The 15,541-nt window shown below is 44.0% G+C and overlaps 1 protein-coding gene across 1 annotated transcript in view; it reads right to left on the bottom strand.

Moving 5' to 3' along the window:
* Window positions 1-15,541, bottom strand: part of GABBR2 (gamma-aminobutyric acid type B receptor subunit 2) — a 1,245,145-nt gene that overhangs the window by 619,862 nt on the left and 609,742 nt on the right. Inside the window, exon 4 of the mRNA XM_019509192.1 lies at window positions 10,340-10,441. Coding sequence (XP_019364737.1) covers window positions 10,340-10,441 — 102 coding nt within the window. The remainder of the gene's footprint in view (window positions 1-10,339; window positions 10,442-15,541) is intronic.

Here is a 15,541-nt window from a genome sequence, read left to right on the forward strand (position 1 = left end):
AGATATATTTCTCCAACTATTCAGTTGGTCTAATAAAAGATATCAGAGGTACCCTCAACTGGTCCGTGCTGGAGCCGAGACCCAAAGGGCGGGGGGGGGGTCAAAGGGCCAGGGTCCTACCATGAGGAATGTCCAGAACATTCAGGATTCCAACTGGCCTGAAGGTGGGGCCAGGACCTAAGGGAGAGCCAAAGATCCCAGAGAGGGGAACACAGCTGGAGGGGGTGAAGGATGCAATGTGTGAGGCATGTGCCACAGTGTAGGGAAGGTACAGAGCTGCAGAATGGATGTCACCCCAAGACACCTAAATGGGAAGCTTCCCACCTGGGAAACATCTGAACCAGTTTTCCATCAAAATGTAGCAGGCAAAAGAGGGGTGGGTGGTTGGCCCAGAAAAAGGTGGGTGGGTGGAGATCTAACCAGGACCAGGAAGACCCCCTGTTACAGGCTACCATCCCTGCTGGTTTCATCCCACTGCACCTTAACACACACAAAGTCACACGTCACAAGTTTTGCTTTGAACAGTTTGAGGTGCTGTTTCACAGAAACCCCTGCACCTATCTCCTTGAAACCTGACAGGCTTCATGCCCTGAGAAGGGGCTACCATCCCTGCTGTTTTCATCCTGCTTTGCCTTAACACACACACACGTGACACAAGTTTTGCTTTGAATAGGTTGAGGTGCAGTTTCACAAAACCCATTGCATCTATCTTCTTCAAACATGGCAGGCTTCGTGCTCTCAGAAGGGGCTACCATTCTTCCAACTTTCATCCAAATCAGGCAAGAAATGAGAAAGTTATAGCATTTTAGTGATTCCCCATTACGGCCTATGGCCTAATCACCAAAACAGCACTGAAACTCCAAAACAGATTTGGTCAAATTGAAATGGAACAGTGATCTGAAACACCGAAATAAATCACTGTCCTCCAAAACAGATGAATCCGAAACCAAAACGAAATATAGCCGTTTTGCACAGCCCTACTGAATAGCAGTCAATAGTATACTCTTGACGCAAAAATCACAACAGCATGCCTGCAATCAAGTGACTTCCCAAATACTGATGTTGGGCAGATCAATCTATAATTCCCTGAGTCTTCCTTCCCTTCGCTCCCCTTTTTAAAGACAGACACTATGTTAGCCTTTTTCCAGTCCTCTGTGACCTCACCATGGGTTTGCAAATATTATTGCCAATGACTTTAAGATTTCTTCAGTTAGAAACTGCTAAGAAGCAGTTATCAGGCTTTGCTGATTAAATTAATTCAACTTTGTCAGAAAGTTCCCTGGGGTGTTTTACTTATGAACTGAGCCCAGCCCAGAGAATGGCAGTGGCAGCGGTGGCAACAGCAGCCAGACAGGCAGGTTCCCCTGGACAGCATCAGCAGCCACAAGTAAGCTGGGTCTGTGAGAGGGTGGGGAGCAACAGGCCTGATCTTGGGATGGGGGTGGGGGTGAGGGCTTCAGGCCTGATCTTGGCCAGTGGGGAAATGGAGAAAGGTGGGGGATAGTTGCTTGATCTGGGAGTGCAGGCGTCCCGATCTGGGCCACTGGGGAAGTGAAGGGTGTTACCCTAACATATAGCTTAGAGTGGTCACACAATAGTAAAGCTGGGAAAGCTGGGTAAAACTGATCAGAGATAAACCTGCCCTGGTGTGGCATAGCTTTAAGCTGTCTAAAGGGTGCTTAAAACAAGTTTTACATCTTAATGTGTGGACAATCCAGGGGTTAAGAGCTTTAGGAGCCATCTAAAAGTAATGCATAACAAAGCCCTAAAAGTCTAAATTGAAGGGCTCAAGTGATCTATCAAGTTCTCTATCTTACATTATCTGTTGTGCTAGTGATGTAAGTTCTAGCTAGGTTTCTTTCCACCAATAATAATTATATAAGTGTTGGTTTGAAAGTGACTTTGAATATCATTTAATTCAAGGTCCTGCACAGAGATAGGACTGTTTTTTTCCGAAAGCATCCCAAACAGATGCCTGTTCAGCCTCTTCTTGAAAATTTCCAGTGATGGAGATTCTACAACTTCTCTGGGCAGTCCATTTTATTCCTTTATTTTTGAAGTTAGGAAGTTTTCCTAAGATTTGAACTAAATTAACTTTGCTGTAATTTAAACACATCTCATGTCTTGCCCACTGTGACAAGGGAAGATAATGTTTCTCTATACCTACCTTATGGCAATTTTTTGAATACACAAACCTAATCTCCTTTTCTCCAAACTAACGATACCTTATTCCTTTAGCCTTTCCTCATGAGGCTTTCTTTCCAACTTTTAAAAAAAATTTTCATGTCTTGTTCCAGACCCCTCTCTATCTTCCCTCTGTTGTCTCCAATTTTGTTTCAGGGATAAGATCCAGCTTCACTGAGGCACATCTTTTGCCTGGAGGCGGTGAAACATTAATCCGTGCATTCTTTCTCAATACATTAATTAGGCAATGTTTCTTGAAATCTATAAGAACAGACCAAAGATGCTAACAACAGTCCTGAACAAAGTTGGCAAATTTTCTAGTCAGATATCCTGCATCTGAAAAACAAAAGCCACAAGGCCTGCTTTCCAGGTCACTGAATCTCCTATCTTAAGGTTGATGAGTGAGTTTTCATCCTGCCCTGAAGTTGCTCAATTTCCCAAGTTGACTACTAGATTGCTGGCATACTCACAATGAAGTATGCAGAAATAGTGATAGCCATAACAGGGCAAGGTCATTTCTGCCAACACAGAGAATATTCTTTTTGTGTACCAAATTTATGACATGGGATTATAGCTTGGTCCCTATTATATTTACTAGCTATTCCCAAACTATCTGGCTGGTCTCTGCTCTATATCTCTTTGAAAGTACCATTTTATTTAAATTATTTAAGGGAAATTTAAAAAAGGAATGTCAACTAACAGTGCAGATTGATTAACTGATTATTTATTAAAGAGCAGATACTCCCAAGTAGGACAAAAATACGTGAATGGTGCTTTCATGTAGGCAAAGCTTCCAGAATTGCCCTATAGTTTAGTAAGTCTGTAACTTTCAAAGCCACTTTATTAAACAAGGTCTCATACTCCATTAGAAGGGATACTTGTGGCAGCAAACACAAGTTCTACTCACTCAACTGCTTTGCTCTCAAAAGCGTGCTATTAGCCAGGGACAAAAGTATTTATTCTTTGTGATTCCCATGATGCATCACTCAGGGGAGATATAGTGTGGCCAACAGTGAACAGCACTCATGGGAAAAAATGGGAATATGAAGATCCAGATGACAACTCTTGTGAAATGCCCCAGTAGTTCAGGCAGGCACAGACCTGCTGAATCATTTCAGACTGATAGAACTATTCAGGAATATTGAAGCATTTTGCTCCAGAAGAGAAGGTCAGAAGATTCCTACATTTCCAAATCTAGATGTTTCAGAACTATAGTATTTACAGTAAATAAATAAATAAAAAGCCCTCGTTCAACTCTTTGTCTTAACTCAGAATGAAAGCAGAACTGAAATACTAAAATTGTCTGCAGAAGTTGCATTCTGTGATACTTAAAACTAATAGAACATTCTGACTTTGTACCCTTGCTATTTGTTTAATATCTTTTTTTTCCTCAAATCATGTTTCTACACAAACTTAAAAAATCTTAAACTCCTTATCTCAGACATATTTTCTGCTTCCAAACTACAACTCATAAATGAAACTGAGTTGTCCTTCAATGTACATTATTAATTCAAACATGAACTATAACAAACAACCAGAGTCCCAGAGAATACAAAGAAATCTTGCAAGTGGAACCCGGGAACGCACAGAATACATCACATTTATGTAAACCTTGATATATTTCTCGCTTTGCATATCCTATTAATTTATTAATTTAAATTATGGGTTTTTTTTCCAGAATATACATAGAAATCTGATCCTATCTTGCAACTAACACATTTTTGACTTAGCTGCCATTTATTTCAAGCTCATTGACTAGGCATGGAATCTGAATTTTCCTGTAAACTCACACCACTCTCCTGTTCTTTATAAGGAGCTTAGTGCTCCTCCAGATGTAGATCCTATACCAGCAGATTCACAGATCCCTCCTATTCTTTTTGTGGGGAGCATTTAGGGTGCAGACAGAAGTTTGCTGTTGGGTCTGGGAGCTGGAGATTCCAGCTGCTTGCTGGGAGCCTGCAGCCTGATCTTCATAGCAATGCCAGTCCCCTCTCCCAGCCCCAATGTTGTTTTCTGAATGGGAGGGGGGAACAGAGCAGTGGGAGCTCATTCTTGGGGTTCCCCGGCTAGGGCTGGAGGGTGAGGTGGGTGGATTGGAGCCCCCACCACCTCAAGGGGGCTCCAATCCACCCATCCCAGCCTCCAACACTGGCTGAAAAAAATCCAGACCAAACTCCCTCCACTCTTTTTCTGTCCTCCCATTTTGAAGACAGCAACAGGCTGGGAGCTCTGCAGACACAAGTTACAGAACATGCTCTGTTTTGGAGCATGTTCATCTGACCCCTCATGCAATGAGGGTTCAAATTTTCATGGGATCAGACCCTTTTAAAGTGATCTGAACTTCTGTTTGGTCCTGGCTGTAAAGGGCTTTCTGGGACCAGATCAGACAAAAATTGTCACTTCTGCCTGTGCCTTTAGGTGCTTCCAGAGATAAAGTGCCTATTTTACTAGGGAGGCACATATCTCATCATTTTCCTGATAGAGAGTCTGAACCCATGCTAACATGCTTCCATCTGGCCACAATGCACCCTGACCCTGTCTGTAAAACTTAGTGGGAATCAGGACTTGAGTGGGGAGATAACTACTTGAATGACTGCATCTACCTAACAGGGAGCAGCACTGCCATTAGCATACAGTAAGCTACCTCCTCCAATACCCATGTGGTTGTCTAGGATGTGGAAAATCTGGGGTCTTGGCCCCTCTCAGACTTAAGGGTTTTCAGCCAACACAGACTATGCAACAGTAGAGTGCCCTCCCACCAAACACGAGTTATGCTTCTCTCTGGTGAAGTTCTTTCTGGGACTAAATATCTAGGTGGCAGCTCTAGATCACTACTGAGCATGCCCAATAAGGCTTAGTCATTTAGGGAAAAATGGAGATACACAAGGATGCTTAGGTGTCTTGGATTCCAAACTGGTGTCTAGATAAGACAGGCATCTTAGTCACTCTAAAAAGAGACCTGAAGAAGGGTACTGTGCTACCCAAAAGCTTGTCTAAGTCTGTCCCAATGATTCAGTTCGTGCAGTAAAAGATATCGCCCAGAAAAATTCTTGCCTCTCTTAAAAAAATATGCACTGTTTAGGTAACTTAGCAGCAAAATAGGATGTGGTCCTAAGTCTGTTGCTAAGAAACTGACTTTATTTCTATTTTCCTCATGATTGCAGGTCAAAATAATAGATACCAGTTAACCTATACCAGCAAAACACCTCCTTGAAGAAGAATTGGAATATTGTAGGCCATGTTTTCAGAAATGGATGCTTAAGTTATAACTTGTAACATGAAAGCATCATCCCATTTTCACATTCAGGGCCCTGTACATGTGCAGGTAAAGGTGCAATGGAATCTACTGCAAAATCCACACAATTGTGCCTCCTGCCATTCCACACGTGCGTGGCAGGATGCATGATTGTAGGATCGTACATCAGATCTCATCACACTTTATTGCTGGGGCAGGGGGATCCTGGGATCACTCTACCTGCACTGGCTCCTATGGCTGCAAGCCCTACAGCTGACAGGGCCCACATGAGGGCAGCATTCTCTCCACTGAAAGCCTTGCAGCTGCGGAGGATCACAGTGGGTACAGCACTGGGAACACTGCTGCCACTGCGAGCCTTGTCAGTTGCTTGACTGGCAGCAGGTGGGGCTCCCAGGCACAGGGGAGTACCTGGCCACAAGTTCCATCAATAGCATGACAAGAACAAGCTAAAACATTATTACACATTTTTTGTGGAATGACATTGTATCTTATTGCCTATTTTATGACGCCATTAATTGTTAAATGTGTAGCTGAGTCACAACTTAAGGTATGATCAACTGGTTAATCATGCCTTAATTTTAACATATAGATGGAGTCTCAGAATGCCATGTGCCTAGACACACACACATTTTTTGGTGTAGTGATTCATTGTGAAGATGCAAATATGGGTTTCATGCATTTGGTAGGTATTGATCCAGTGAATTTTTCCTTTTTTGCCCAAAGGGAGGGCATCAATATTATTTGGTAGAATTCACCTTGCAAGGAAGGTGGGTGGCAAACTGGCTTAAAGGTCATATCCAGAGAGTGGTGGTGGAGGGGTTGGTATTGACCTGGAAGGATGTGGGCAGTGGGGTCCCCCAAGGCTTGGTCCTTGGGCCGGTGCTGTTCAATATCTTCATCAGCGACCTGGATGAGGGCGTGGAAAGTACTCCATCCAAATTTGCAGATGACACCAAACTATGGGGTGAAGCAAACACACTGATTGGAAGAAACCAAATCCAGGCAGACCTGGATGGGTTAGAGAAGTGGGCAGAGAACAACAGGATGCAGGTCAACAAGGACAAGTGCAACGTGCTGCACCTAGGCAGAGGGCATCACCAGCACACTTACAGGCTATGGGATGACCTTTTCAGCTGCACAGTAGCAGAAAGAGATCTCAGATTTGTCGTCAACTCCAACATTAATGAGTCATCAATGGGACGAAGTAATTAGCAGAGCTAACCGCACTTTGTCATGCATTAGTAAATGCATCACAAACAGGTCCAAAGAGGTGATGCTTCCCCTCTATGCGGCACTGCTCAGGCTGCAGCTGGAGTATTGTGTCTAGTTCTAGGCGCCACAATTCAAGAAGGATGTGGACAACCTGGAGAAGGTCCAGAGGAGGTCCACTTGTATGGTTAGAGGCCTGCAGGGAAGGCTCTGTGAGGAAAGGCTGAGGGCCAGGACCTTTTCAGCCTCTGCAAGAGAAGGTTGAGGGACTACCTTGTGGCAGTATACAAATTCACCAGGAGGGGAGGGGGGCAGCAGGCAATAGGAGATGTGCTGTTTACCAGAGCACTGCTTGGAATAACCAGGAACAACAGCCACAAGCTGACGGAGAGCAGATTTAGGTTAGACATTAGGAAGAACTTCTTCACAGTAAGGGTTGCCAGAATCTAGAAGGGGCTCCCAAGGGGGGTGGTGCTCTCCCCTACCCTGGGGGTCTTCACGAAGAGTCTGGACAAGCACCTGGCTGGGGTTATATGACCCCAGCACTTTTTCCTGCCTCTGGCAGGGGGTCAGACTCGATGATCCATTGAGGTCCCTTCCAACCCTAGCACCTATGAATCTATGAAATGTTACAGACAATCAGGTTATATAATCTTGGTCATAAATGTATCAATCTCCCTTTTAAAACTACTGAGTTAGCTCACACCCAGACATGGGTGGATCCAAAATTTTGAAAAGGGGGGTGAGGGAGCAGTGACCAGTGCTTCATGGGTGGCTGCACCCCTGCTCCCAGTCTCCCCCAAAACGGAGCAGGCAGAACATGCCACAGGAATAGCAGCCAGGGTCTTTTTAGGTAAGAATCCCTCGATCAGGTAAGAAGCTGCCCTTCCCCTTCCCTTCTTCTCTCCTCCCTCTTCCCCCTTCTTGCTCCTCTTCACCAGCCTGTCCCTCTCCTCTCCTCTCCTCCCCTCCCCTCCCCCACCTGCCACTGCTGCTATCCCGAGCTGACCTGGGGGTGGGAAAAATGGGGAGGGAAACTTCAGAATTGTTCCTGTCCCACTCCAGCTGGGCTGCCTGGGGGGCCAGGCTTGGCCAGAGACAGCAGTGGTGGTGGTGATGGCAGATTCCCTTCCCTTGCACCTATTCTTGGGCTGGTGGGGAACACCTGTGGGGCTCAGCAGGGAGGAGGAACCCATCTGCTGATCCGGTTGCCCCCAACTGAGTCCAGCTCCCTGCAGAGCCCAGCTGGAGTGAGCAGGAGCAGCTCTGAAGCCTCTCCTATCCCTGTCCCTGGGGCATCCAGAGACAGTGGCAGTGGTGGGCAGGGGAGTGGAGGAGGGAGGAGAATGGGATTTTTACTTGCTTTGGAGATTTAAAAGCCCTTGGCTGCTGTTCCCATGGCATTGAATGAAAGAGGGGGCAGTGTCCTCACCACTGCACCCTCTCTGGATCTGCCCCTGTGCATAGAAATTCTTTGAAAGGTTGTTCCTCAACACACTACTCAAAAACCTTTTTCTAAATTTCCAGAGATAATTTACTTATGGCTAGCTTATGCCTATTTGCTTCTGTGCCAAATCATACATTGGCTTAAATAAATCCAGGTGCAATGTTCTAATTCTTCTGGTGTCAGGGACTAAAACTGAACCTAACAGTGCATGCCTGTTTCTATGACTCAGACTTGTCACTAAGTCTTCTTGGCTACAGATAAGGAACATAAAAACTCCTGAAATAAAGGAGACAGAACAAGAGGCAAAACACAGGAGGTCTGTCTGGCAATCTATAGGAGCAGCTCTACTTAGGAAGTAGTAAAGGGCTGTGATTTCTTAATTAAGATTAAAGGAAAGTTCCCCCAAAAAGGATAAGTTGGGGATGCTAACTCTATATGAGGTACATGCACATCTGCACATGCTATGCTTACAGCCCATGGGAACCCCCTGTTCAAAAAAAACAATACAATTTAATGTGCCAAACCTACAAACATGATAGATTTCATACCACGTGCGGAAAACATCCAATATTATGCATGCATTTTCTAAAGATATTAAACTTTATTCAGATCTCAAATGTATAGGCTTGTATCTAAGGTCAGGATCAATCCCATTTGGGGGTAAGGGTAAGCACTCCCTGAGTTCTGGGGAGAAGGGCTCTGAAGTAAGGGAACACCACTGCCATGAAATAGCCAACAGCTGCTACTCATTCAGAATAAAGCATCTGTTCAATAATTTTTAAATGTTATTGAACAGTAAGAATAAAAAACTGTTCTGGACAAAATAAGAACTGCCCAAGCCCTTTAAAACAGATAAATGCACATAAGACTGCTCTGGGATCTTTAACAATTAGTTGTTGAGCTTTTACTTTCACATTTGGCATATCCCCCAAACATTGTAGCATTGGCATTAAAAATATTAGGAAAACTGCTGTTAGCCTTTCTGATCTACTTGAAAGCAGGTAGCATCAGTAATGTTATAAATCTACCCCCATGAGATTCTCACTATTGATAACTTTGTTCACCAGTAAATATATATGTACAACTAAATGCTGTTTGATCCTGTGATAAAAATACTGCATTAAGAGAAAGCTAAGGTTTTATGTGCATGTACATAAAGCCAAGAAATAATATAGTTACCTTTGTATATAAATCTAAACCCTGTTCTCTATATACACTGATATAAAGAATTTACTTATGTGATCTTTGACTATTTATTTTAAGCTTGGCTTAATCTTACAACCACTGAAGTCAGGGGGAATAAGATGGCACCCTTAACTGCATGTTGGCAGTCTTTCTTCTCTTTTTTAAAGAAAGAGACTTCATTAGGGTCTTAATCTTGTAAAGAAAAGGCACACATGCTGACTTTTAATCCTGTTGAATTCATTCAGACTACTTATATGCTTAACATTAAGCATACATTTAAGTCTGAAAGTTTGGGACCCAGGACTAGATTTGCTTCAGAAAATAGATGGCATGAAAAAAACTTTTCCTCTTCTTACACTTTGAATTTATGAGCATGCCGGTCTCCTTAATGTTATGGTTGGTCATACTTCATGAACATATTAATATATACTTTTAATTTGCATAGTCAATCACTATGAGCCTAACAAATTGCTGTAATAAGAAAAGAATGATAAACACTTTCAATATCAAATTTATCCTTGAATAAGTTATTTTCTTAGAAACAGAATAGATCATACACTTAATCTAAGCCAAAAGGCCGAGACTTAAATTCTAATAAAGAAAATTCTAATAAAGAATTCAATCCAACACCCAATTCATGTCAGTGGGAAGACTCCTACTGAATTCACTGAATGACAATCTGGACCCAGAGTCCTTTATAAACAGACCACCTGTACCTGTAAATAAGCTTACACCACAAAGATTTAGGTTTTCATTACAAATAATTCATAAGTAAAGATATGCACATTCTTTAATAGACAGCAGCATCTACAAGTTAGATAAAACTTTAGATAAAACATGAAATCTATAATAGAGTTGTCTGTGAAGTCATTGTCTACATTAACTGGAAGAATGGATCACTTTTTTACTGCCACACCGGGAACAGTTAGCTCTACTGACCTTTAACTGTTTATTAGTTTTCTTGAAGGACAGAAAACCCAAACAAACAAATGCCATGACAGGAGCACAACTGATATCTTTGTATTCTTCTCCGGTGTAAAGAATACAGTAACACATACCTTGAGCTTCTTGACACCTGTGCAGGGATCATTGGAGAAACTCTCAGTGTCTGAAATTTCAATATCTTCACCATACAAAACGTCTGTTAGATCATTCCTCACCTATTACAATTTGAGAGAAAGAAAAAAAAATCAATTGGTACCCAGGATGGAAGGAACAGATCATCTAGCTTTTTTGCTCTGGTTAATGCAAACACATAGGGCATGATGCACAGACCAATTTTCTTCTTTTCCTCTACAGTGAGACCAAAGGACTATTCTTTCATTATTATAATCTGTAAATATCTATCTTTTCCAAGTTACTGTAGTGCTAGAGTGATGTTCTAGATGTGATGGTCCAGAAATTATGCTAGTGGCAAGGATGTCTTAGGATGAAATATTTTATTGGACCAGCCAGGTCTGAGGAAAGTGGGCATTTATATACATACTTTTTGGTCCCACAGTGTATTAGAGATCTGACACATTGGAGCAGACTCAATTAATTGAGTCTGCTCTGAAGGCAAGCTGACACACTGTGCTGCATCGCATGCAGTTGTATAAGTGGCGAAATGCACATCAATGCACAGAAAATGGTGGTGGTGAACTAAAGCACCTTTTATATGTTTTAGTTCAAAAGTGTGCTGCTGCCATTTTGTCAGTGGTGATGCGCATTTCGCCACTTATACAACTGCAAGTGTCCCAGTGCTGGGTACTTTTCAAAGTGCCTGGCACTGTGGTGCTTGCATGTGTAAAAATGCCCAGTGGTTTTACTGCTCAGAAGGCACATCTACACAAGATGCTTACTGTGCATTGGCCTAATAACACTGCGCAGTAGGGCTGTGCAAAATGGCTGTATTTCAGTTCGGCTTTGGATTCGGCCATTTTGGAGGACAGTGATGAGTTTTCGAGATTCGGCTCCTCCAAATCTGTTTTGAATGGGTGGCAAGCTTTGCACAGCGCTACTGCCCAGCCAGGTGGGGCTTGGGGCCAGGGGCTGCAGGGCCCCAGCAGGGAGCAGGACAGGGCTATGAGTGGCTCATCTGGGGGAGGGGGAGGGCTGCTGCCTTCTGTGCAGGCGAGGAGCCCCTCATGAGGATCTCTGATCCATATCACGCCAGGTCATGGGGCAGGGAAGCAGTGCAGAGTGGTGAGCAAGCCTGCTGGTTCCTGCTGTGCGACCTGGCTCTTCAGGGAGAAGAGATCCATGCCAGGGATCTCTTTGCCGCTGCTGCCTGCCCCATGCAGCTCCAGGTCTCTGCTCCCTGTGGAGCCAGGTCACATGGCAGGGACCAGCACTGCCCTGCTGTGCAACCTGGCTCTGCAGACTGCTGCTGCCTGCCCCACGCAGCCCCACATAGCTGGGGCAGTGCGAAGCAGGCAGTGGCTGTGAGGAGACCCCTGGCTCATGTCTCTGCTCCCTGCGGAGCCGAGTCACATGGCAGGGCAGCAATGTACAGCTGTTTCCCTGCAGGTCCGGCTCCAAAACTCCACAATTTTCCAAAACATTTCCAAAACATTTTGGATGCCTTGCTTTGTTTTGGAGATGTTTTGGAGCCTTCCGTTTTGATTTGGATTTGGTGTTTCAGGCATTGAAATGGCCCGAAATACCTCTGAAACAAAACAGCTGCTGAAATTTCACACAGCCCTACTGCACAGTAGCATGTCATAGCAAATACTATGCTAATAGCCTACTGTGCAATGTTATTAGACTAATGCACAGTAAACATCACTAAATAACTGTTCACCGGAGGTACTGCGTGGTAACTTTAGGTACTGTGCATTTAGTTAGTGCTTTATTAAGGAAGTACTAAGGTAAATGCACAGTATCTAAGGCACATTAATGAACATGTAGATATGCCCACACCTGATGAAGAATGTCTTGCATTCAAAAGCTTAGTTAACTCCATCCCAACTATGCAGTTAGTCCAATAAAACACATTACCCTAAGAAATCCTTGCTTCTCGCATATCTTTGCCAGATAATTATTTTCAACAGCGAAATCATCTGGCCTCCTACTTTAAATAGTGACTGCTGACTGATTATTGACAGCAGTGGAATTTCACAAAAATGGACAGGGCGAGACTCTCTACCACAAGCAAAGCTTCAGTCCACACAAGATAGAGTGGGGGGTAGGGGAAACAGGAAGAACCAGTTAGAGCATCTTAACCTCCCTCCATCCCAGCAGGAGCTTAAGCAGTTTATGTCAGCTGTGGAATGGCCTCATAGGCTACATCCAGATGAGCATAGATGCTTGTTTCCCCAGGGACAAGTAGCAGCAGCACACCTTGTACCACTGCTACTTGTCCCTGGGGAATGGCCATGTCATGCATGCTCAGGAACACAGCAGATTACCCCAGGTTGGGTAGGGGAGTCTGCGGCTATAAATTGTGCTGGTTCCAACAGCTTTACCTGGGGTCCTGGGGGCCCCAAGGAGCTGCAGCCACGGCGCTCCTGAGGCTGGGGGTCTAGCCAGCAGCCAAAGCATGACTCTGGCTGGCTGGGATCTGATTTTGGGCAGGGCATGCTGCCACCACGTGTGCCACCCTGCTTTTTTTGGTGTGGGTTTTTTTTTGACCCTAGGATCTACTGGGGTCAAAAACAACCCTGTGTTACAAGGTAGCAGCATGGGGAACACCTGCATGTGCAGTGTGTAGTGCTGCAAATGGGTCTGCAGCATCACATAGTACACTTCTGTGCTTGTCTGGGCTCTGCCATAGAATGGAACATTGCTGTGCCCCATCATGCCCTACAGCAACGTTTCTCAACTTGTGGGTCATGATCCAAAAGTGGGTCACATAAATATATGAAAGGGTCACAAACAATTTCTAAAAATAGATTCTCCTTTAAAGGAGAAAAACACAGGAAACGGTGGCTTTTCCCCAGCAGGCTGGCAGAGTTCCAGCATGCAAGGCGCTGCTTGGGCACCCCCATGCCCCACAAACCCATCCCCTGGCCACACACTGTGGGCTGGGCCTGGGGGTAGGAAGCAGTAGGTTGGGAATGAGTGGCACTAGGTAAGGACTGGCCATTGATGTTTACAAATGGATCCTGGTACAAAAAAGTTGAGAACCACTGGCCTAGAGCTTACCTCTTGTGATAGCATGGAAGGCAGGGTGGCTAATACAGGGACTCGTTTTAACAGCTTTCTACCAACTAGCTAAGATTCCTTTCAGAAGAAATATATAGCAGTTACGGCCAGAAAATTGCCCTGTAAGTACTGCAAACATGACAATTTGTCTTATAACATTTAGGATTCCTTTCCATAAGGAACAGCTTTGAGATCTACGTGTATTTAATTTGCTTTTACCACTCATCAGCCCATTTAAAACATGGTGCTTCTGGTTAACGTTCTTAGATATTCCTTCACTGGACATGAAGTGGTTGCAGTATGAAATGAAGTGTGACTTATCACTGATTTTACTTTTATAAAACTGTGATACAATCATTCTCTTGCTAATTATTTCCATTCACTAGTAACAGCGTGTCAAAAGTAGTAGAAACATTTCATTATTGTAAGTTTCAAAGCCTGTGCACTTGATCACCTGTCAGAAGACCCTCATGTTCAAGCTTTGACACATAAAAAAGAAATGTGTACTATACTGGACTTAACAGTTACACATCTGCAAGTTATGTTAACATTCTCTGCTTATTTACAGGGTAATGATATTACATGTATATCTAAATTTCTTTTTAAAACAAACGTCAATTTAATTTCCTTGAAAAAGAAAAAGATATTCTATCCTAACTGTCTTCCCTCCCTCCCAAGGGGTATATGAAGTATTTTGCTTAGAGGGAATTAGTGTTAGTCCTTAGCAGTATTCAACTTCTCCATGGGTATAAAATCTACCAATAAAGCTGATTTTTATTAAATAATATTTTAAAAGCCCAGAAGAAAAATCCATCTACTCATGATTTTTTTTCTATTTTCTTGGAACATAAATCTAAAAACAGAGCAAAAGTAAAACATGTGGTAAGGTATTGGCCTTCACATGTTTATAGGATCATAGAAAAATAGGGCTGGAAGGGACCTCATGGTTAAGAACAGACATTAGACATAAACCAGTTTAAGTGATCAGAAACTGGTTTAAAACTGTAACAGAACAGATGTTCAGTACACATAAAAAAGTTTAAAAATGGATGAAACCAGTTTGAAATAAACCTGGTTGAATGTACTATCAGACTTAACTGATTTGTGTCAGACCAGTTTATGCAATGTCTGTCCCAGAGCCCTTGCTGGTTTAAGTTAATCAGACTCCCCCAGCATCCTGGCATGCTCTCTGGGCTGGGCAGGGCTCTCTGTTCTACAGCAGGGTGGCCCTTCCCCTCTGCTCCTTGGCTGCAGCTCTGGCAGGGACTACAGGCTGCTCCTCCCTTTTTAGACCACACCCCACCACTCCCTGCTAAGCAGGAATTCCCCGCTCCCCCCTGCCTTCCTAAGAGGTGTCTGTGTATTAGCTAGCAGACCATATGCTGGCTACAGTCCATGCTGTGGCAGACAGCACAAAGGCAAAATCAACAGGTAGTTTCTTAATGGGGTGATAAACACTTAGTTAGGGGTGATAAACACTGTGTTATCAATTCCCTGCTGGGCTGGTCAGGAGGGAGGGGACCCCTCCCTAATCAGAGTGTCCTGCCAGGCCTGGCCACACCCCACCTCAGCTCAGCACAATGAAAGGGAAGGGAGGGCTGCTTAAGCACTGTCCCCCCCAAGATTCTAACCTGAGCCACTGCAGGCATGTACCTGTATGTCTGGGATGTCTGTACAGTTACAAACTGATTTAGACTAGCCAAGTTAGACTAACCTGCAAAGATTGAATCAAGTCAGACTTTTTTGAATGTCTGTCCCTAACCCAGGAAACCGTCTAGCCCAGACCCCTATGCCATCTTAGCCAAGTGTCTGTCCAACCTGCTCTTGGAAATTTCCAAGGATGGAGATTTCACCATTTCTCTAGGTAGCCCACTGTAATGCTTGATCACCCTAATCCCCAACCTAAACTTACCCTTCTGCAGTTTAAGGCCCTAAGGCCACAGAGGAAAGCCCACCTCCATACTCAAATGCCCTTCAGGTATGTGAAAACAGTCATCAAATCTCCCCTCAATTTTCTCTTCTTCAGGCTAAATAACCCTAGCTCTTTCAGCCTTTCTTAAGAAGTCATTCTTCACAGGCCCCACAAAGCCTGTCCACCATTCCCCCACCCACCACCAATAAAATACCCTCATTCC

This window comes from Gavialis gangeticus, unplaced genomic scaffold (genome assembly GCF_001723915.1).
Source record: "Gavialis gangeticus isolate Ggan-Ray unplaced genomic scaffold, GavGan_comp1, whole genome shotgun sequence".
In the NCBI taxonomy this organism is placed as follows: Eukaryota; Metazoa; Chordata; order Crocodylia; family Gavialidae; genus Gavialis; species Gavialis gangeticus.